The sequence below is a fragment of the Oncorhynchus clarkii genome, chromosome 1, assembly GCF_045791955.1.
Source record: "Oncorhynchus clarkii lewisi isolate Uvic-CL-2024 chromosome 1, UVic_Ocla_1.0, whole genome shotgun sequence".
NCBI lineage: Eukaryota > Metazoa > Chordata > Actinopteri > Salmoniformes > Salmonidae > Oncorhynchus > Oncorhynchus clarkii.
In genome coordinates this window covers 56,238,563-56,261,704 of record NC_092147.1, presented here as the reverse complement: position 1 = coordinate 56,261,704, position 23,142 = coordinate 56,238,563, and the positions used below count along the sequence as shown (strand labels likewise).

Sequence of the window (23,142 nt, the reverse complement as noted above, 5' to 3'; positions counted from 1 at the left end):
CATTTCAGGGCTGAACTGGCCTGATTTCCACCCTAACGACACACACACACACACACCTCTCATATTATACATCTCACCACTGGCCCTCTGTCAGCAGGGAGAAGACTCACGGAGGCAGAGAGCATTGCTAACTGAGATGATACATATGTTGTGATTCAAATATTGCATTTTGGGTAGACAATTATGCTATTGTTGTTATATTTTACTGTTAAAATAGGGCTCTAGATAAAACATTTTGTTCAATAAAATGAAATTGCCTGTAATTTTATGTGCTCTAATATCATAGGCTAATTTATTTGGGGATAACTCACCACCTCAGTAAGTGGAAACTCAAAACACAGCTAGATTACTAACTAAGGACAATACCCACTGTTAGTAGCCATGTACTAATCAAAAAGTATATTTAATTTTATAATTTATATTTTATCCAAAACATTGCAGTTGTAACCTACTGCCCCAATGAGGACTATGCACTCGCAATGCCTAATGCGCATCTCGCAGACTCCATATCTCAAAGCCATATAAACTATATTGTTAGAAAAATTGTTGCTAGAGAGCTCAAAATTCAGACTTGAGAAATACAGCAGGATAGTTGTGCTTTCACCACAATTGGATTTAAAATGTTATTACAATCAAAACACTTTCTTTCTCCAGGAGCTTTTTTTTCTCCCCAGGAAAGAAGAGATTGGCTCGCTTGACACAGCAGCAGGCCCCACCGAAACAGGGGCAGGCAGGCAGACACTTTCATTACAGGAATCATAAGGATGATGTACTTTTTGACCAAATCATGGTTTTAGCCTCCTAACAAATATGAAGTTTTGAGTGAGGTGAATAAATGTGACCAACACATTTTTTTACTTACACAGCCAACATTTCTGCAGTATTGTAGGTCCTCAAAAACACAGTGGCCTCCATCATTCTTCAATGGAAAAAGTTTGGAACGAACAAGACTCTTCCTAGACCTGGCCACCCGGCCAAACTGAGCAATCGGGGAGAAGGGCCTTGGTCAGGAAAGCTACAGAGTTTCACTGTCGAGATGAGAGAACCTTCCAGGTCAACCATCTCTGCAGCACTCCACCAGACCAAGCCTTTATGGTAGAGTTGCCAGACGGAAGCCACTCCTCAGTAAAAGGCACATGACAGCCCACTTGGAATCAGGAGGAAGCCTGGCACCATCCCTACTGTGAAGCATGGTGGTGGCAGCATCGTGCTTTGGGGATGTTTTTCACCGGCAGTGACCGAGAGACTAATCAGGATCGAGGGAAAGATTATGTGAACCAAGTACAGAGATATCCTTGATGAAAACCTGCTTCAGAACGCTCAGACTGGGGTGAAGTTTCACCTTCCAACAGAACAACGACCATAAACACACAGCCAAGACAATATAGGAGTGGCTTCAGGTCAGGTCTCTGAATGTCCTTGAGTGGCCCAGCCAGAACCCAGACTTGAACACGATCTAACATCTCCGAAAATAGCTGTGCAGCGATGCTCCCCATCCAAACTGACAGAGCTTGAGAGGATCTGCAGAGAAGAATGGGAGAAGCTCCCCAAATATAGGTGTGCCATGCATCATACCAAAGAAGACTCAAGGCTATAACCTGCCAAAGGTGCTTCAACAAAGTACTGAGTAAAGGGTCTGAATACTTACACTACCGTTCAAAAGTTTGGGGTCACTTATAAATGTCCTTGTTTTTGAAAAAAAAAAGTTTTTATATCAAATTGATCAGAAATACAGTGTAGACGTTGTTAATGTTGTAAATTACTATTGTAGCTGGAAACGGCTGATTTTTACTGGAATATCTACATAGGCCCATTATCAGCAACCATCACTCATGTGTTCCAATGGAACGCTGTGTTAGCTAATCCAAGTTTATCATTTTAAAAGGCTAATTGATCATTAGAAAACACTTTTTTAATTATGTTAGCACAGCTGAAAACTGTTGTCCTGATTAAAGAAGCAATACAACTGGCCTTCATTAGACTAGTTCAGTATCTGGATCAGCATCTGCATCTGTGGGTTCAATTACAGGCTCAAAATGGCCGGAAACAAATAACTTTCTTCTGAAACTCGTCAGTCTATTATTGTTCTGAGAAATGAAGGCTATTCCATGAGAGAAATTGCCAAGAAACTGAAGATCTCGTACAACGCTGTGTTACTCGCTTCACAGAACAGCACAAAATGGGTCTAACCAGAATAGAAAGAGGAGTGGGAGGCCCCGGTGCTCAACTGAGCAAGAGGACAAGTACATTAGAGTGTCTAGTTTGAGAAACAGACACCTCACAAGTCCTCAACTGGCAGCTTCATTAAATAGTACTCGTAAAACACCAGTTTCAACATCAACAGTGAAGAGGCGACTCCGGGATCCTGGACCTCTAGGCAGAGTTCCTCTGTCCAGTGTCTGTGTTATTATGCCCATCTTAATCTTTTATTGGCCAGTCTGAGATAGGGCTTTTTCTTTGCAACTCTGCCAAGAAGGCCAGCATTCCGAAGTCACCTCTTCACTGTTGTCAATTGACTGCATGTCTTTTGACCGTACTAGGTGGATGGGGTATTTTTTATTTGTCGTTATAAAAGTAAGCTGTTACCATGTTCCATCACATATCCTTTTTGATTCATAGTTGTAACAAAGGCACTCCTCTAATAAAATTGATTGTTTTTACATATTTATTTAAAATAAGATACAAATCGTATTCTAATGTTACCCAAGGCCTTCATAAACACAACCAAATTATTATTTTTGCTATAGCATAAGTGACCTGATTCAGGAAACTAGGCGTATAATCGCAAGTTACGACTTCACAGGAGAGCCGTTTAAAGTGAAACATGTTTTTATTAAAATGCATTTTTTTGGCAGAAATGCCTTCTCAAACGTGAACTTTCATGTGTCTTAATAACAAACTTGTATGCCATCTGTAAATAGGACTACAATTGTTCAATTACGAGAATAGTTGGTTTAGCCACAGAGAAAGTCAGCAACCTTCACGCTAGCCATGATTGGCTGAGATAATGAGTGGGCTGGACATGCCGAGAGTTTGGGTTGTTCTGCGGTGTTGCATCTTGTGTCTATAAAATGAGCTTCTCGTTATGTGTAGATAATCCTTTCTACTGCAGTTCTCTCTAAATATATAACGTTAGCCATGGAGAACTGCAAATATGTTACTGCTCTCAAAAACATTTCTGCCCTGAACTTATCAGGCGCTATCGACAAAGGTCAGTAGGAAAATGGCTGGCTTGCTAGCTAACATTAACTTACATGTATGAAGTGTGTGTAATGCGAGTGATGTTTTCTCAGAATGTAATTTCGCATTGCTAGTTATAGCCTAATGTTAGCTAGCTATACAAGGTATCGAGGACATAAAACACATTTTGATTGTTTAACCTTTTTGGGATAGGGGGCAGCATTTTCACTTTTGGATGAATAGCGTGCCCAGACTGAACTGCCTCCTACTCTGTCCCAGATGCTAATATATGCATATTATTATTAGTATTGGATAGAAAACACTGACGTTTCTAAAACTGTTTGAATGATGTCTGTGAGTATAACAGAACTCATATGGCAGGCAAAAACCAGAGAAGAAATCCAAAAAGGAAGTGAGAAATTGATTTTCAAAACAGTGCCTATTGAAATCCCAGCGAGATATGAATGAGGATGCACTTCCTAGGGCTTCCACTAGATGTCACCATCTTTAGAAACTGGTTTGAGGATTCTACTATAAAGGAGGGGCTCATAATAGCTCTTTGAGTGAGTGGTCTGGCAGAGAGACTCGGTCTCATAATGCGCGCTCCCGACAGTTTGCTCTCGTTCCAATGCTCTTCTTCAGACAATGAAATTCTCTGGTTGGAACCTTATTGATGATTTATGTTAATGTGTGAACGTTACATATTTCTAAAATATTTTTGAATTTCGCACGCTGCCTTTTCAGCGGAATGTTGTCGAGGGGTTCAGATGCCCTAGAAAGGTTAATTGACCTCCAACATGATTGGCACTACTTTGATTGATCTCACATTATTTCTGTATTTTTCAGAGGTACGTGTCGTCGGGCTGTCTTCCTTCAGAAATCTGTGGAGAAAATTGCTGCCCCACTTCTCAAGCACTAATGCCAGGACAGACCTGTGCTGGCAGTGCCAGAGGAACAACTATCAGGTCTTCAGATCTGCCAATATGCCAGAAGCTGTTAAGTAAGTGTTAAAATAATTTATAAAGTTTGAAGATAAATGATTAAATAATTCTACCCAGAAAATTAACCATCCGGGATGGTTATGTAGCATAGACAAGGAGTAATTAAAGCTGATAAACATATGTCCAAATAGGTTGGACTGGGGAAGAGAGGAATGTATGTGTGTGCCGAAAGAAAACAAAGTGAATCCTTAACCTATGTTTGAACTGACCCGGCTCTAACTCTGGGGAGATAAGATAGGAGTACCCCTCCAGGTTTCCCTCATCTTGAGGGGAATGTAACTGTCAGTTGGGTAGTGATCAACTGTGGTGAGAATTGTAGAGAAGTAGATAGGATAGCTCTCCTAATGATACACGCTATGTATCTGCGTAAGTTAAGAGAATGTTATAAAAGGAACATCTTTGTATATGCACGGGAGAGCTCTCGCGAATAAACTTGGAATTGACCAATTGTGAGCTGGGAATTCTGTCTGTTTCATTTAAACCAGAACTTTACACACTCTGGGTTGCAGACCAATTAGAATAATTGAAATATATTTAAATGTAAAACACAACTCTATATCAGTAAGCCAAGATGAAGAAGCAAGAGCAGCATCTCCTGCTTGTTCAGAGTGACCGGTCGGTCTACCACATGGTTGCTGACTGCAAGACCACCTATGAAGACTTGCAGTTGTCTCTGGAGGCCCTACTGAACGAGCAAGCTTGGATTTTGCTCAACAAGTAAGCAACATTTGCTCCTTTATACCGATTAAGGACATAGATGGATGTATGGATATATACAAAAAATTATATATGGGAGGCAGGCAAATACCTTTCACTGAGCTGTGTAAAGACAGATTGACAGGGGTGAGAATTAATTGTCATTTATCTTAATATCATTTTGTTGTTTGCAGGTGCAGGTTCTGAACCTATGCAGCCAGGTCCCATCTACTTTTTAACTCCTCGCAAGTGTGGCTTGTTTGGCGTCTGCTGTGAAGGAATACCACAAGTCAACTACTTGATTGATGAAGGCACATCATCCAGCAAAGGCAGCAGCGCAGTCATCAACTACATGCACCATTTCTTCACCAACTACGGAGTTGGGGAAACACCTGTGGACCTGAATTGTGATAACTGCAGTGGCCAAAAAGATAACAAGTTTGTGCTCTGGTATTGTGCCTGGCGGACCATGCACAAGCTCCATCACAATGTTATACATTACCCTCTATTCCTCAGTGGCATTGTTAGTTTCTAAAATCACCACCTGTCTCCCCTTGTCAATGCATGCCACATGTAAATTGCTTCCCTGCACTCAACACATTCCAAGTTTAGTTGCACCCACTATATACCTTCCTCCTATAACCCTTAACATCTGGTGTAGACCCTCTAAACCTTAGCACTCCATCAGTGACATGAATAAGTATATTTTCATATTCTCAGAACCCAGCGGCACCTCACTCAGGTTGCATGGCCTTATCACATATGTATGGAATACATAAGTTAAGTGCGTGTGTAACAGTATATCAAATATGCTAATGTACTGGTGTGCAGGCATTTGGGCAGTGGTGTAAAGTACAACTTAAGTATTTTTTGGGGGGTATCTGTACTTTACTTCACTATTTATATTTTTGCCTACTTTTACTTCACTACATTTCCCTGACACTCAAAAGTACTCGTTACATTTTGGCAGGAAAATTGTCCAATTCACACACTTCTCAAGAGAGCATCGCTGGTCATCCCTACTCTACTCTACCCTACACAAATGCTTTGTATGTAAATTATGTCTGAGTGTTGGTGTGCCCCTGGCTAAAAACCAAAACCTTTCAGTCTTTTACTCAATAAGTATTTTACTTGGTGTCTTTTACTTCAGTCATTTTCTATTAACTTCTCTAGGATAGGGGGCAGCATTTGGAATTTTGGATGAAAAGCATGCCCAATTTCAACTGCCTGCTACTCATCCCCAGAATATAAGATATGCATATTATTAGTAGATTTGGATAGAAAACACTCGGAAGTTTCTAAAACTGTTTGAATCATGTCTGTGAGAATAACATAACTTATGTAGCAAGCGAAACCCCAGAGGACAAGCTATTCAGATTTTTTATTTTTTTTGGTCACCCTGTTTTCAATGTGATTTTATTGGGAATCCAGATTTCTAAGGGACTTGCTTGCAGTTCCTACCGCTTCCACTGGATGTCACCAGTCTTTAGAAATTGGTTGAGGTTATTCCTTTGTGTAATGTGTTATTAAATCTGAACCGAAGTAGTTGGGAGGAGACGCAATTCACGGCTAAATGAGTGGTGGCTTTTGTGATGAAAGTGAGTTGTAAGTAGGTGATTATCAAATGGCTCAGTGGGTGTCTTGGGCAGAGCCATGAGTGGACAATGATGAGTGGAAGTCCTTGATTTGAGACACCACACTAGGGAAGTGGGTGATGTTACTCACTTGACTTCACAGGAGTGGACACTCAGGTCCTTGTGCAGAAGACCACTGGTGAGGTTATAGACCAGAACTGACCCATTACTGGTACCTGTGGACAGACAAAGAGAGACATATACAGTTATAATTGGAGCAAATCCTAACTTCCCTTAAGTCAGATTTCTACATCTAAGTCCCCCAGCAATTTCTGAATTTGCCCCCCAATAAAACAGTTACTGATGGAGGCACATTAACATTATTAATACAATTACTAAATGTATATAAAAATCGGAGCAATAGTGTGCGGCAGGCCTAGAATTCACCGGCAGTATCGACGGCCCCCTTGTGTGGCCGTAATACCCGCTAAAGAAAAGCCATGCCATGTGGTCAAAGTTAGAATTCCCTTCTCCTGGCTTGCCAATAGCCGTGGTCCGAAGCACCTTTCATTCACATTGCTCTCTCAGATAACTCAATAATTATTAGCCAATGCACGTCATGTAATCGGTACTTCTCACAGGCATAGCAGCTCCGAAGTACAAGTGAAGACAGCCATATTGGGGTAACAGTGCGCCTCCTTATCGAATTCCGAGGAGCACATTGAAGATATTACAAAACGAACAGCAAAATCACTAGCCTTCAGTTCGTTGGGAATGTATTTAGACCCCTTGACTTTTTCATATATTGTTAGGCTACAGCCTTATAAAATTGGTTAAATTGTATATTTTTCCTCATCAATCTACACAGAAGACCCCATAATGACAAAGCAAAAAGAGTTTAGAAATTGTTGCAAATTTGTTCAAAATAAAACACTGAAATATCACATTTATATAAGTATGCAGACCCTTTACTCAGTACTTTGTTGAAGTACCTTTGGCAGTGATTACAGCCGAGTCTTCTTGGGAATGATGCTACAAGCTTGGCACAACTGTATTTGTGGAGTTTCTCCCATTCTTCTCTGCAGATCCTCTCAAGCTCTGTCAGGTTGGATGGGGAGCGTTGCTGCACAGCTATTTTCAGGTCTCTCCAGAGGTGTTCGATCGGGTTCAAATCCGGCCACTTAAGAACATTCAGAGGCTTGTCCCAAAGCCAAACCTGCGTTGTTTTGGCTGTGTGCTTAAGTTCGTTGTCCTATTGGAAGGCGAACCTTTCCATTGATCCTGACTAGTCCCTGTTGTAGCTTGTGAGGTGTGGAAACACTTTGTTGCTTTTATGGATTTTGTCTTGTTGGTTTTTGAGCTATGTTGCTCTGTCTGCATGCTATGTCTTGCGTGTCCTATGTTGCTCTGCATGTGCTCACTGATTGTCTGTATTGTTATTGTAATTGTTTTTATTAATAACCTGCCCAGGGACTGTGGTTGAAACTTTGCCTGCTGGCTAAAACCGGCACTTTTACTGAAACGTTGATTAATGTGCACTGTCCCTGTAAAAATAAAAACATCTATGGTTTCCTCCAGACGTGAAGTTCTCTCATTCACTCGAAAAAGTTCAATATTGGTTTCATCAGACCAGAGAATCTTGTTTTTCATGGTCAGATTCCTTTTGGTGCCAAACTCCAAGCGGGCTGTCATGTACCTTATACTGAGGAGTGGCTTCCATTTGGCCACTCTACCATAAAGGCCTGATTGGTGGAGTGCTGCAGAGATAGTTGTCCTTCTGGAACTCTATAGCTCTGTCAGAGTGAACATCTGGTTCTTGGTCACCCCTGATTGCTCAGTTTGGCATGGCGGCCAGCTCTAGGAAGAGTCTTGGTGGTTTCAAACTTCATTAATTTGAGAATGGAGGCCACTGTGTTCTTGGGGACCTTCAATAATGCAGAAATGTTTTGGTACCCTTCCCAGATCTGTGCCTTGACACAATCCAGTCTCTTAGCTCTAAGGACAATTCATTCTACCTCATGGCTTGGTTTTTGCTCTGACATGCACTGTCAACTGTGGGACTTTATATAGACAGGTGTGTGCCTTTCCAAATCATGTCCAATCAATTTCATTTACCACAGGTAGAGTCCAATCAAGTTGAAGAAACATCAAGGACAATCAATGTAAACAGCTACATTTCAAGTCTCATAGCAAATACTTGTGTAAATAAGGTATTTATGTTTTGTATTTTTAATGCATTATTTATTTAACACATTTTAGAACACGGCTGTATTTGTATTTATTATGGATCCCCATTAGCTACTGCCAACTCTTCCTGGGGTCCGGCAAAATTAAGGTAGATACAGTGGGGCAAAAAAGTATTTAGTCAGCCACCAATTGTGCAAGTTCTCCCACTTAAAAAGATGAGAGGCCTGTAATTTTCATCATAGGTACACTTCAACTATGACAGACAAAATGAGAAGGGAAAAAAATCCAGAAAATCACATTGTAGGATTTTTAATGAATTTATTTGCAAATTATGGTGGAAAATAAGTATTTGGTCAATAACAAAAGTTTCTCAATACTTTGTTGGCAATGACAGAGGTCAAATGTATTCTGTAAGTCTTCACAAGGTTTTCACACACTGTTGCTGGTATGTTGGCCCATTCCTCCATGCAGATCTCCTCTAGAGCAGTGATGTTTTGGGGCTGTTGCTGGGCAACACGGACTTTCAACTCCCTCCAAAGATTTTCTATGGGGTTGAGATCTGGAGACTGGCTAGGCCACTCCAGGACCTTGAAATGCTTCTTACGAAGCCACTCCTTCCTTGCCCGGGGGGTGTGTTTGGGATCATTGTCATGCTGAAAGACCCCAGCCACGTTTCATCTTCAATGCCCTTGCTGATGGAAGGAGGTTTTCACTCAAAATCTCACAATACATGGTCCCATTCATTCTTTCCTTTACACGGATCAGTCGTCCTGGTCCCTTTGCAGAAAAACAGCCCCAAAGCATGATGTTTCCACCCCATGCTTCACAGTAGGTATGGTGTTCTTTGGATGCAACTCAGCATTATTTGTCCTCCAAACACAACGAGTTGAGTTTTTACCAAAAAGTTATATTTTGGTTTCATCTGACCATATGACATTCTCCCAATCTTCTTCTGGATCATCCAAATGCTCTCTAGCAAACTTCAGATGGGCCTGGACATGTACTGGCTTAAGCAGGGGGACACGTCTGGCACTGCAGGATTTGAGTCCCTGGCGGCGTAGTGTGTTACTGATGGTAGGCTTTGTTACTTTGGTCCCAGCTCTCTGCAGGTCATTCACTAGGTCCCCCCGTGTGGTTCTGGGATTTTTGCTTACCGTTCTTGTGATCATTTTGATCCCACGGGTTGAGATCTTGCGTGGAGCCCCAGATCGAGGGAGATTATCAGTGGTCTTGTATGTCTTCCATTTCCTAATAATTGCTCCCACAGTTGATTTCTTCAAACCAAGCTGCTTACCTATTGCAGATTCAGTCTTCCCAGCGTGGTGCAGGTCTACAATTTTGTTTCTGGTGTCCTTTGACAGCTCTTTGGTCTTGGCCATAGTGGAGTTTGGAGTGTGACTGTTTGAGGTTGTGGACAGGTGTCTTTTATACTGATAACAAGTTCAAACAGGTGCCATTAATACAGGTAACGAGTGGAGGACAGAGGAGCTTCTTAAAGAAGAAGTTACAGGTCTGTGAGCCAGAAATCTTGCTTGTTTGTAGGTGACCAAATACTTATTTTCCACCATAATGTGCAAATAAATTCATTAAAAATCCTACAATGTGATTTTCTGGATTTTTTTTCTCATTTAGTCTGTCATAGTTGAAGTGTACCTATGATGAAAATTACAGGCCTCTCATCTTTTTAAGTGGGAAAACTTGCACAATTGGTGGCTGACTAAATACTTTTTTGCCCCACTGTATGTTTGTATGTATAGTGCCTTGCGAAAGTATTCGGCCCCCTTGAACTTTGTGACCTTTTGCCACATTTCAGGCTTCAAACATAAAGATATAAAACTGTATTTTTTTGTGAAGAATCAACAACAAGTGGGACACAATCATGAAGTGAAACAACATTTATTGGATATTTCAAACTTTTTTAACAAATCAAAAACTGAAAAATTGGGCGTGCAAAATTATTCTGCCCCCTTAAGTTAATACTTTGTAGCACCACCTTTTGCTGCGATTACAGCTGTAAGTCGCTTGGGGTATGTCTCTATCAGTTTTGCACATCGAGAGACTGAATTTTTTTCCCATTCCTCCTTGCAAAACAGCTCCAGCTCAGTGAGGTTGGATGGAGAGCATATGTGAACAGCAGTTTTCAGTTCTTTCCACAGATTCTCGATTGGATTCAGGTCTGGACTTTGACTTGGCCATTCTAACACCTGGATATGTTTATTTTTGAACCATTCCATTGTAGATTTTGCTTTATGTTTTGGATCATTGTCTTGTTGGAAGACAAATCTCCGTCCCAGTCTCAGGTCTTTTGCAGACTCCATCAGGTTTTCTTCCAGAATGGTCCTGTATTTGTCTCCATCCATCTTCCCATCAATTTTAACCATCTTCCCTGTCCCTGCTGAAGAAAAGCAGGCCCAAACCATGATGCTGCCACCACCATGTTTGACAGTGGGGTGTTCAGCTGTGTTGCTTTTACGCCAAACATAACGTTTTGCATTGTTGCCAAAAAGTTCAATTTTGGTTTCATCTGACCAGAGCACCTTCTTCCACATGTTTGATGTGTCTCCCAGGTGGCTTGTGGCAAACTTTAAACAACACTTTTTATGGATATCTTTAAGAAATGGCTTTCTTCTTGCCACTCTTCCATAAAGGCCAGATTTGTGCAATATACGACTGATTGTTGTCCTATGGACAGAGTCTCCCACCTCAGCTGTAGATCTCTGCAGTTCATCCAGAGTGATCATGGGCCTCTTGGCTGCATCTCTGATCAGTCTTCTCCTTGTATGAGCTGAAAGTTTAGAGGGACGGCCAGGTCTTGGTTTTTTGCAGTGGTCTGATACTCCTTCCATTTCAATATTATCGCTTGCACAGTGCTCCTTGGGATGTTTAAAGCTTGGGAAATCTTTTTGTATCCAAATCCGGCTTTAAACTTCTTCACAACAGTATCTCGGACCTGCCTGGTGTGTTCCTTGTTCTTCATGATGCTCTCTGCGCTTTTAACGGACCTCTGAGACTATCACAGTGCAGGTGCATTTATACGGAGACTTGATTACACACAGGTGGATTGTATTTATCATCATTAGTCATTTAGGTCAACATTGGATCATTCAGAGATCCTCACTGAACTTCTGGAGAGAGTTTGCTGCACTGAAAGTAAAGGGGCTGAATAATTTTGCACGCCCAATTTTTCAGTTTTTGATTTGTTAAAAAAGTTAGAAATATCCAATAAATGTCGTTCCACTTCATGATTGTGTCCCACTTGTTGATTCTTCACAAAAAAATACAGTTTTATATCTTTATGTTTGAAGCCTGAAATGTGGCAAAAGGTCGCAAAGTTCAAATGGGCCGAATACTTTCGCAAGGCACTGTATGTATGTATGTATGTATGTATGTATGTATGTATGTGTGTGTGTGTATATATATATATATATATATATTTTAGTTGACAGCTGTGTGATTTGTCTGATATACATTAATAAAAATTGAATCACTCTGGACATGACTTGCATTTATTTTAGACCTTTTGAATCAAAAGCTCTCCGTATTTGTCTTTATGTTTAACTTACCACAGAAGTCAGTAAAAATGTGAAGACCAAAGTGACAAACATGCTATGAAAAAGTTAGTTTTGTAATCTTACAAAAAAAAAAGTGTTTATACAATGCCAAAATGAGGCCATTGAACAACTTGAGTCCTTCCTCAGGGAATAGTCTGCAAATAGCTGAAAACAGGGTGGCAGGTTTTTTTTTTTATGTACTGCTCCAGAGCGCCACAGCCCAGCTCACTCAACTGGGGAATGTACATGCTAGGTTTAATTAAAGTCTGGGAGACATTTACAGGGAGAGAGCATGAGTTTTGGAGTGAGTAGAGTAAATCCAATCCAACCATTGGCCCTGGATAATATGCCATGTCATCACACAGGCAGACTGCCACAGTGAAGAAGGTTTACAAAGTATATCAGGAATACTATTTTGAGTGGAGCTTATCTATCTGTGCTCTGGAGAGATCACAGGTATTTGGCCACAATCTCTCTGACAGGGAGTTACTCCAGGAGTAGACCGGTGTATTATGCATAGGGCTTCTCCACTCCTTACATTGTATGAGTGGAGTATTAGCTCTTGTAACGGTATCATGCAACATAAAGAAAAAAATAATAATATTATGACTTACTGACATGGAGCGCTCCATGTTCCTGCTGGCAGCATCTCATTCACATACTCGTCATGGTTTACCACCACCACAGCTCCGCCCTTTTCATTTTTATTTCACCCTTATTTAACTAGACAAGTCTGAGTAACTAGACAAGTCTAACTATTATGCACTATCAAAGTAGAATATATATATATTTTTCTGCTGGTCTCTGTTCATTAGGGAGATTATTACTCTTCCCGTTTCTTACTCAAAATCTGTGACAACTTTTTACACCAATCGGCAGTATGTTTCTAGGGAGGGATCTCGGTTTCTGGGCGGACTTAAAAGGTGGTTTTGGCTCGAAAAGGGGTATACATTCTGTGGAAAATGTAATTCTCTATTGTGTCACCCATAGTCTGAACACTCGTCTCACCCATACTTCGACACATCCACATTTGGACTCATCATTTATGGGACAGAAGAACTCCCTAAATCTCAATATAAAAAATAATTTCTGAAACTCTATTGTGGTGTCAAAGTCATTACATGATGCAGTGGGGACGAAAGATAAACCCTTACTCAAGGCCAACTCACATGAAGGTGGTGAAGGGACGTGAAGAAAGGTTAATCACACTCAGGTATTCTGACTGCGTGTCCAATAGCGGCCTTGCTCCTTTGTTCTTCTTAACCCTCCAACACTTCGTCCACGTCCGCGGTGCTTCTGACCCGTGTTGGACCATTCAAGGTATCCTCGCTTGCGTCCTAAAAAAATCATTTAATCCGAATATGCATCAAGAGAAGATGCACTCGAGTGTGGAGGTAGGGTAACCCGTTTTGGGTAGTCTGACGTCAACGCACATCGGTCTACGGCCTCGCTGGGGATTCCCTCTCTACAGATACACCTCATTCTGTTCATAGTCATTGGAGTGCCACTCAAAATTCTTAATCTTCCTCGCTCTGATGTCCTGCTCCAGGTCAGTGAATTTCAATAGTTTGCTCTCCATATTTGTGAGTTTCTCCGAGTCATTTATTGCTGTGTGCAGTTGTGAACTCCCGCTTGTATCTTCTCATGTATTCCACCCAGATGCTCAGTTTTTTCCTGGATAATGAGAGCCATAGGATAAAATGAGCATTTGTTCGTAATTTGGCACCACTGGTAACAGAAATTCTCATCATCTCTGCCGATTGTGGGTGCCCTCTGGATTCTAAGGCCTTGTGGAATCAATTTCTTGCGCAAAAAGTCGCTCAAAGTGACAGCGTGAAGATGCATACGTGTCTCTGTCATATAGGTGTTTCAGTCTCTTTTGTAGTGATTCCATTGTTTCAACTGGATCAACATGATTGTCAAATAAATAGTCTCATCACAATACGGGCATAATCTTCTGTTGTGAATTCTAATGTCTTACCGAGGTTGAAATCCTCTTCGATTTGATTTTCCATCTCAGGTCCACAACCAAATGGCGGTGCGTAATGGAGTCTTGCAGTTTGGAGTGCCGTATGAAAAGGACGTACCATCTATAGAAAAGTTTGTGGTCGTACGCTAATCCTTAAAAACATAGGTGCTGGGCTAATAAAGAATACTAGTATAGAAGAAGGCCCCATTTCCCAACAGTAGGGCCTGCTCCGCTCCTTCTTCCAAAAGTTGAAAGTGCAGTGCACAGCTGATAATCACCCGACAAATGCCACAAAACTGAACCTAAACTATACCGAAACAAACTTCACACATAACAGATTAAATAAATTTAAGTTAAGTATGATGGGGAGAAAGGGGGAGAACTGGTGAGTTGATGAGCGAGTGGAAGTGAACAATGCATAATTATGTAATCACCAATTGTGAAAAAAGAACAGGGTGGCCCATTCTATTGTATTGATCCATTTGAATTATAATCTTAAAAATGGTATGTATTTATATTAGTCTCCCGAATAAAAGCTGTCTTATCAGTCTACTCTGGCCTACTTGGAGTGGGCTACACAGTGAGAGTGTGCATAATTGTACATGTTGACCGACATTCAATGTCGGGCAGCAAGTGAGCAAGTGTTGGAGAATGTGGTGATAGGGTTTGTATAATCTTACCTTGGCAAGGGGAGAAATGTCACCATGGACAATTTCTTCACTTCACTGACATTGGCAAACAATTTGCTTGCTTGCAAAAAAAAAAAAGTTTGGCTGGCACCATGAACAAAGGGAGACAGGAGCTTCCTCCATCTGTGCAAAATAAGGCACCTGCACAGCCGTTGTACTCCACAACAGTGCTGAAGAATAACAAGACAACGGGAAGACAATGAAGAGAAAACTGGAGACTTACACACTACAACCAAACAAAGGTATCTCAAAGTGTGTCAAGCAAGTGAGTTACGAAAATTGTGTCAACAGCTAAATGAAATCCAATTGATGCAATTGATGAAGTTGCACACAATAAGCACGAGCTGACAATAGGACTATTTTTGACTGCTGTCATATCAACTTTGCCGTTATTGCTTTTGTGCCGAGTTTAACAATTTATCAAGGCCACTTGACGCTTATAATGATGTTTAGGCTACTGATGCTTCATAATTTCACCATGCGTCTTGGTGGTTGGGGTATTTTTATTTTGTCGTTATAAAAAGAAGCTGCTACCGTGTTCCAACACATAGGCTTTCTGTTTCATAGTTGTAAGAATGGCTGCTCATTAGCTTGAAAAGGGGTCCATTCAAGTGTTAAAGGGAGATTTGAGGTATGAGCAAGCATCTATCCAGTCGTGTGTGTGTGTGTGTATTTAAATCCATCCCAAGTACAGGGTCACACTGATCTGCAGTACTCACCCACAGCCAGTAGGGGCTGGTAGTGGTTGATGTTCTTGGTGGTCAGTGGGGGGCACATCCTGAGGGCGAAGGGGGGCAGGGGAAGCCCCGACAGTAGCCCCGTCAATAGGAACTTCAGCTGTACCTCCTGCTGCAGTGATGGGGGTGGTGGGTCTGCTCCTGAAACCAAACTCTGACCTAGATATACACCAACACACAGGATGGAAAGGGTTAACAGAGATCTCACCGTCTTAGAAGGAGCAGGACTCAATCTCTCTTGGAGCTCATTACAGAAAGAACAAATAATTCAGTTCCATTTCCCAAGCTACAGTTTACAACCACCATTGCTAGGGGTTGTGTTCAATGGTTGTTGATCATTAGTAGACAACCATTTTCAGGTCTTGACATATATTTTCAAATAGATTTAAGTTAAAACTAACTCGGCCACTCGAGAACATTCGCCGTCTTCTTGGTAAGCAACTCCAGTGTAGATTTGGTATTGCGTTTTAGGTTATTGTCCTGCTGAAATGTAAATTAATATATTGTGCCTTGTTGTAAAAAGGAGGTACGTTTTGGAATAGTTGTACTCTGTACAGGCTTCCTTTTCACTGTGTCAATTAGGTTAGTATTGTGGAGTAACTATAATGTTGTTGATCCATACTCTCTTTCTCCCATCACAGCCATTAAACTCTGTACATGTTTTAAAGTCACCATTGGTCTCATGGAGAAATCCCTGAGCGGTTTCCTTCCTCTCTGCCAAGTGAGTTAGGAAGGACGCCAGCATCTTTGTAGTAACTGGGTGTATTGATACACCATCCAAAGTGTAATTAATAACTTCACGATGCTCAAACTGCTCGTCTGAGGGACCTTACAGATAATTGTTTGTGTGGGGTACAGAGATGCGGTAGTCACACAGAGTGGGTTCTTATTATGTGACTTGTTAAGCACATTTTAACTCCTGAACTCATTTACGCTGGCCATAAGAAAGGGGTTGAAGACTTTTTGACTCAAGACATTAAAGATATATATATATATATATATATTTTTTTTTCAAATGAATAAAAAATTGCAAACATTTCCACTTGGACATTATGGGGTATTGTGTGAAGGCCAGTCACAAAAATCTAAATTAAATCCATTTTAAATGTAGGCTGTAACACAACAAAATGTGGACAAAGTCGAGGGGTGTGAATACTTTCTAAAGGCACTGCATGTGATGTCGTGTGCTCTCTGCAGGTTGAGGTCAAGCTCTCCTCCACTTTGAGCCAGGAGAGATTAACATGCATCATTAATATAAACTTTCTGTGCACATCCAAAGGCCAGCCGTGCTGCCCTGTTCTGAGACAATTGCAATTTTCCTAAATCCCTGTTTGTGGTACCTGACCACACAACTGAACGGTAGTCCAGGTGCGACAAAACTAGGGCCTGTAGGACCTGCCTTGTTGATAGTGCTGTTAAGGTAGAGCAGTGCTTTACTACGGAGATACTTCTCCCCTTAGCTACTATCAATATGTTTTGACCATGACAGTTTACAATCCAGGGTTACTCCAAGCAGTTTAGTCACCTCAACTTTCTCAATTTCCACATTATGTATAAGAATATATAGTTTAGGGTTTAGTGAATGACTTGTCTCAAAGACAGTTTTAGAAATATTTAGGACCAACATACCTTTCCACCCACTCTGAAACTAACTGCAACTCTTTGTTAAGTGTTACAGTCGCTGTGGTATCCGACATGTACAGTCGAGGCCAAAAGTTTGAGAAAGACACAAATATAAATTTTCACAAAGTCTGCTGCCTCAGTTTGTAGGATGGCAATTTGCATATACTCCAGAATGTCATGAAGAGTGATGAGATATTTTGCAATTAATTGCAAAGCCCCTCTTTGCCATGCAAAGGAACTGAATCCCCAAAAACATTTCCACTGCATTTCAGCCCTGCCACAAAAGGACCAGCTGACATCATGTAAGTGATTCTCTCGTTAACACACGTGTGAGTGTTGACGAGGACAGGGCTGGAGATCACTCTGTCATGCTGATTGAGTTTGAATAACTGACTGGAAGCTTCAAAAGGAGGGTGGTGCTTGGAATCATTGTTCTTCCTCTGTCAACCATGGTCACCTGCAAGGAAACACGTGCCATCATCATCGCTTTGCACAAAAAGGGCTTCACACAGGCAAGGATATTGCTGCCAGTAAGATTGCACCTAAATCAACCATTTACCGGATCATCAAGAACTTGAAGGAGTGTTGTGAAGAAGGCTTCAGGGCGCCCAAGAACATCTAGCAAGCGCCAGGACCATCTCCTAAAGTTGATTCAGCTACAGGATCGGGGCACCACCAGTACAGAGCTTGCTCAGGAATGGCAGCAGGCAGGTGTGAGTGCATCTGCACACACAGTAAGGCGAAGAATTTTGGAGGATGGCCTGGTGTCAAGAAGGGCAGCAAAGAAGCCACTTCTATCCAGGAAAAACATTAGGGACAGACTGATATTCTGCAAAAGGTACAGGGATTGGACTGCATTTTCTCTGATGAATCCCCGTTCCGATTGTTTGGGGCATCTGGAAAAAAGCTTGTCCGGAGAAGACAAGGTGACCGCTACCATCAGTCCTGTGTCATGCCAACAGTAAAGCATCCTGAGACCATTCATGTGTGGGGTTGCTTCTCAGCCAAGGGTGTGGGCTCACTCACAATTTGCCTAAGAGCAACTTCTCCGAGAGCAACTTCTCCCAACCATCCAGGAACAGTTTGGTGATGAACAATGCCTTTTCCAGCATGATGGAGCACCTTGCCATAAGGCAAAAGTGATAACTAAGTGGCTCGGGGAACAAAACATCGATATATTGGGTCCATGCCAGGAAACTCCATAGACCTTAATCCCATTGAGAACTTGTGGTCAATCCTAAATTCTGACAAACTCCAAGCATTGATTATGCAAGAATGGGCTGCCATCAGTCAGGACGTGGCCCAGAAGTTCATTGACAGCATGCCAGGGCAGATTGCAGAGGTCTTGAAAAAGAAGGGTCAACACTGCAAATATTGACTCTTTGCATCAACTTCATGTAATTGTCAATAAAAGCCTTTGACACTTATGAAATGCTTGTAGTTATACTTCAGTATTCCATAGTAACATCTGACAAAAATATCTAAAGACAGTGAAGCACATTACTTTACTATTTATATTTTAGGCTACCTTTACTTCACTACATTCCAAAATAAAATAATGTACTTTTTACTCCATATACTCTCCCTGACACCCAAAAGTACTCGTTACAATGACATGAAGTGTCCAATTCATGCCAAAGTTTGTTAATTTTGCCAAAGAAAAAATAATTAAAGTCGAAGGCAACATCAGTTGGTTTTGTGATTAATGAGCCATCTGATTCAATGAATGATGGAGCTGAATTTGGTATTTTCCCACAAATGTCACTTATAAGGTGCTCCAAAGCTTTTCAATATCAATCCGCATGTAATTTCTTTGTTTCATATTATAGTTTCTTATTTTTTTTCAGTTTAGTCACATGATTTCTCAATTTGCAATACGTTTGCAAATCGGTTGTGCAGGCAAACTTTTTTGCCATTCCTTTTGCCTCATCCCTCTCAACCACACAATTTTTCAATTCATCATCAATCCATGGGGATTTAACAGGTTTTACAGCCATCGTCTTAATATGTTAATGCTTATTAGTAACTGGAATAACCAATTTCATAAATGTGTCAAGTATAGTGTCTGGTTGCACCTCATTACACACCACTGACCAACAATTATTCTTTACATCAACAACATAGGAATCACTACAAAACTTATTGTATGACCTTAAACACTATATTAGGCCCAGCCTTTGGAACTTTGGTTTTCCTAGATGTGGCTACTATAAGTGTGATCACTACATCCAATGGATCTGGATACTGCTTTCAAGCAAATTTCTGCAACATAAGCTGTCATCAATACATGTTGATGATTTAATTCCTGCGCTGTTTGTAACTACCCTGGTAGGTCGATTGATAACATGAACCAGGTTGCAGGCATTGGTTACAGTTTGAAGCTTTTTCTTGAGTGGGCAGCTTGATGAAAGCTAGTCAATATTTAAAAATCTATAGCAGCTTCCCACCAGAATGGGCTTTAGGTGAGGCAGACGAACCTGTAGTCACATTACTTCAACAGTTTTTAAAATGAGATCCTCTCTAATCTTTACAGGAATGTGGTTCTGAATATAAACAGCAACACCCCCATTGGCATTTCTATTTTTTCTGTAAATGTTATAACATTGTATTGCTACCACTGTATCAAAAGTATTACCTAAGTGAGTTTCAGAGATATGAATGTAATCTGTTACTAGCAAATTACTGATTTCATGACTCTTGTTTATAAAGCTACATGTGTTAACATGGGCTATTTTGAGCACTTTTCTTCTGCGATGAATACTTATTTATATAGCTTTACTGGAAAGCTTAGCAGAAGTAGATATCATAGTGAGCTGCACACAGTGGACCTCCTCCTAGGGCACACCAGCTCAATAGTATAAATCTGGTTCATAGGCACATGATTACTGGAACATATATTAGGGTAATTACATTGTCTACCAAACGCCCCTGGTGTAATGTACATTTGCTGAAGCATTATGACAATTCTGAGTCAATTTGGTAGGTATTAGCTGAGCTGGGCTTGGGTCATTGATAAGTCATTGTCTCAACACAGCCTTATAATGCTGTAAAAGGATCCAGGAACACAATTGACTTGGAAGGATCCCATCCTCCTAATAAAATGTGTTTTGTTTCCAAAAGGTATCGAAATTGTCAACATAACTAACACCCATTGAGCTGCAATAATTACATAGCTAGTAGTAAAAAGAAAGAATCCTGCTAAAGCGTTAATGCCACGATTCAGAAAGGGCACAGGGCCAGATATGATTGTTAGAGTCTAGCAGACAGTCATTGAGCTCTTTAAAATCCAGTTTCAACTGTTCAGAGTTGCCCTTCATAATGTAATTAAAACCCACATGGACTACAATAGAATTGAATTCCATGTCCTGATGTAGTACATTCGGGAGTAGCTTAGTAATGTAATTTACTCGAGCTCCAGGGTAGGATAATGTTTTTGCATAAGGAACGTTCACGTCTTACCATGGAGCTGCCAAAAAAATCACAGCTGGCGAGAAGGACGAGGAAATCCACCCACTCCCACGCTTCACAGGATTCTGAGAACCATTTATGGATGGGCGAGAAGCAGGATAACTTGAGTACGTGGCTCCCAGTGCAGGCCTCTGACAGATGTCGAAGCCCCGCTCGATCCAGAGCAGGGACGGAAGGTTGCCAACGTCGACTTTTAAATCATAGTAGTAGGCACTACAGACACAGGCACCCCCAGCGACAAAGGTGCAGGAGGATCAGGCTCCAGGACGGCAAAAATATTTGTTGTTTGTATCCTCTCCGGGCCTCTCGTTGGGAATGTAGACTGCTTTGAGTGAGGCCGCTGTCTTCGGCTTCCACGGCTCGTGACATGTGACCATCGTTGATTGCCTTGCTCCTCTTGCTGTGCTCCTTCGACTCAGCTATCAGATGGGGGAGGTCTGGGCAACACCGGCCAGTCGTATAACGACAAGGCGTAAATGCATCCAACAAGAGAGAACGCCGTACAGTCACCGGCGTTGAAAATGTAAACATTCCACTCTGCGTCTTCCCCAGTTTCTTCCGTAGGCTGGCGCAATCAAGAAAGCCTCCTCAAGCCTATAGTCCTCGGCAAGTAAACAATTGCCGCATTGAAAATTAGAGTGATCCGGTTTGTCCCGAAACAAAGTAGTAGAAACAGCTCCTACAGCGCTGGAACTGTTCATTTACTTCTCCAGACAAAGAGGGCTGCATTGGACAACTCATTTGGTACCAACTTTGTTAGCTTGATGGCTAGCAGCTTAGCATCTCTGTCAAGCAGGCTTCAACCTATCTGTTACGCGGGAAGTTGTGGTCGATGTTCACTTGTCCCTGATGGAGGTTGCTCCAAGTCTCTTATCGCTCGCTGGCTACATATTAGATGCAGTTTGTTGCTTGTGACCATGGTCCAAGTGAATGGAGTTGGTCTCTCAGTTTAGAAACAGAAGGGTTACAGGTTGTCCCGTGGTTTGTTAAAGTCAGATACTTTTGTAAGGAAAATAATTACATGAGTGCAGAGCAGTGAATTTGACGGTTTTAGTTTCTGACTGGTTTCTGGTTTTGAGAATGGCTTTATCTCAGAGATTAGGGTTTCTGAAGTCAGGTTGGGTACTGGGGCTCCAGCGCTTATACTGCACATTATTTTTCTTCGGCTAAGGAAGTTTTATGTAAAATAAATAGAAAAAAAGTGTAAAAGTAAGGAGTGGTGACAGTTGTTTTATTTTTTATTTCTTGTTGGGGAGATGTGATAGGGGGGCAAAGTTAGTGTTAGGACAAAAACAAATACATTATGATACAATCCACACTCTATCCGACAGGTGGCAGGAACCTTGTCCAGATGCTCAGCTTGGTTAAATAAGCACATCAGGGGCTGCTTTTATTACAATTGTGTACATTTCACACACAATTTTTCTTGGCGCCATTTAAAAACAAATATTGATATTTATTAGCTATGATTCAGATCCACGTTTAAGTACATATACACTGCTCAAAAAATAAAGGGAACACTAAAATAACATCCTATATCTGAATGAATGAAATATTCTTATTAAATACTTTTTTCTTTACATAGTTGAATGTGCTGACAACAAAATCACACAAAAATGGTCAATGGAAATCAAATGTATCAACCCATGGAGGTCTGGATTTGGAGTCACACTCAAAATTAAAGTGGAAAACCACATTACAGGATGATCCAAATTTGATGTAATGTCCTTAAAACAAGTCAAAATGAGGCTCAGTAGTGTGTGTGGCCTCCACGTGCCTGTATGACCTCCCTACAACGCCTGGGCATGCTCCTGATGAGGTGGCAGATGGTGTCCTGAGGGATCTGCTCCCAGACCTGGAATAAAGCATCTGCCAACTCCTGGACAGTCTGTGGTGCAACGTGGCATAGTGGATGGAGCGAGACATGATGTCCCAGATGTGCTCAATTGGATTCAGGTCTAGGGAACGGGCGGGCCAGTCCACAGCATCAATGCCTTCCTCTTGCAGGAACTGCTGACACACTCCAGCCACATGAGGTCTAGCATGGTCTTGCATTAGGAGGAACCCAGGGCCAACCGCACCAGCATATGGGCTCACAAGGGGTCTGAGGATCTCATCTCGGTACCTAATGGCAGTCAGGCTACCTCTGGCGAGCACATGGCGGCCCCCCAAAGAGATGCCACCCCACACCATGACTGACCCACTGCCAAACCGGTCATGCTGGAGGATGTTGCAGGCAGCAGAACGTTCTCCACGGCGTCTCCAGACTCTGTCACGTGCTCAGTGTGAACCTGCATTCATCTGTGAAGAGCACAGGGCGCCAGTGGAGAATTTGCCAATCTTGGTGTTCTCTGGCAAATGCCAAACGTCCTGCACGGTGTTGGGCTGTAAGCACAACCCCCACCTGTGGACGTCGGGCCCTCATACCACCCTCATGGAGTCTGTTTCTGACCGTTTGAGCAGACAC

At 41.6% G+C, this 23,142-nt stretch overlaps 1 protein-coding gene across 1 annotated transcript in view; it reads right to left on the bottom strand.

Annotated features, from left to right (window-relative positions):
- LOC139409067 (WD repeat domain 11) overlaps window positions 1-23,142 on the bottom strand; it is a 140,556-nt gene that overhangs the window by 75,214 nt on the left and 42,200 nt on the right. Inside the window, exons 10-11 of the mRNA XM_071153746.1 lie at window positions 15,567-15,743; window positions 6,603-6,687 (exon numbers count right to left, since the gene is read on the bottom strand). Of these exons, the coding sequence (XP_071009847.1) occupies window positions 6,603-6,687; window positions 15,567-15,743 (262 nt within the window). The remainder of the gene's footprint in view (window positions 1-6,602; window positions 6,688-15,566; window positions 15,744-23,142) is intronic.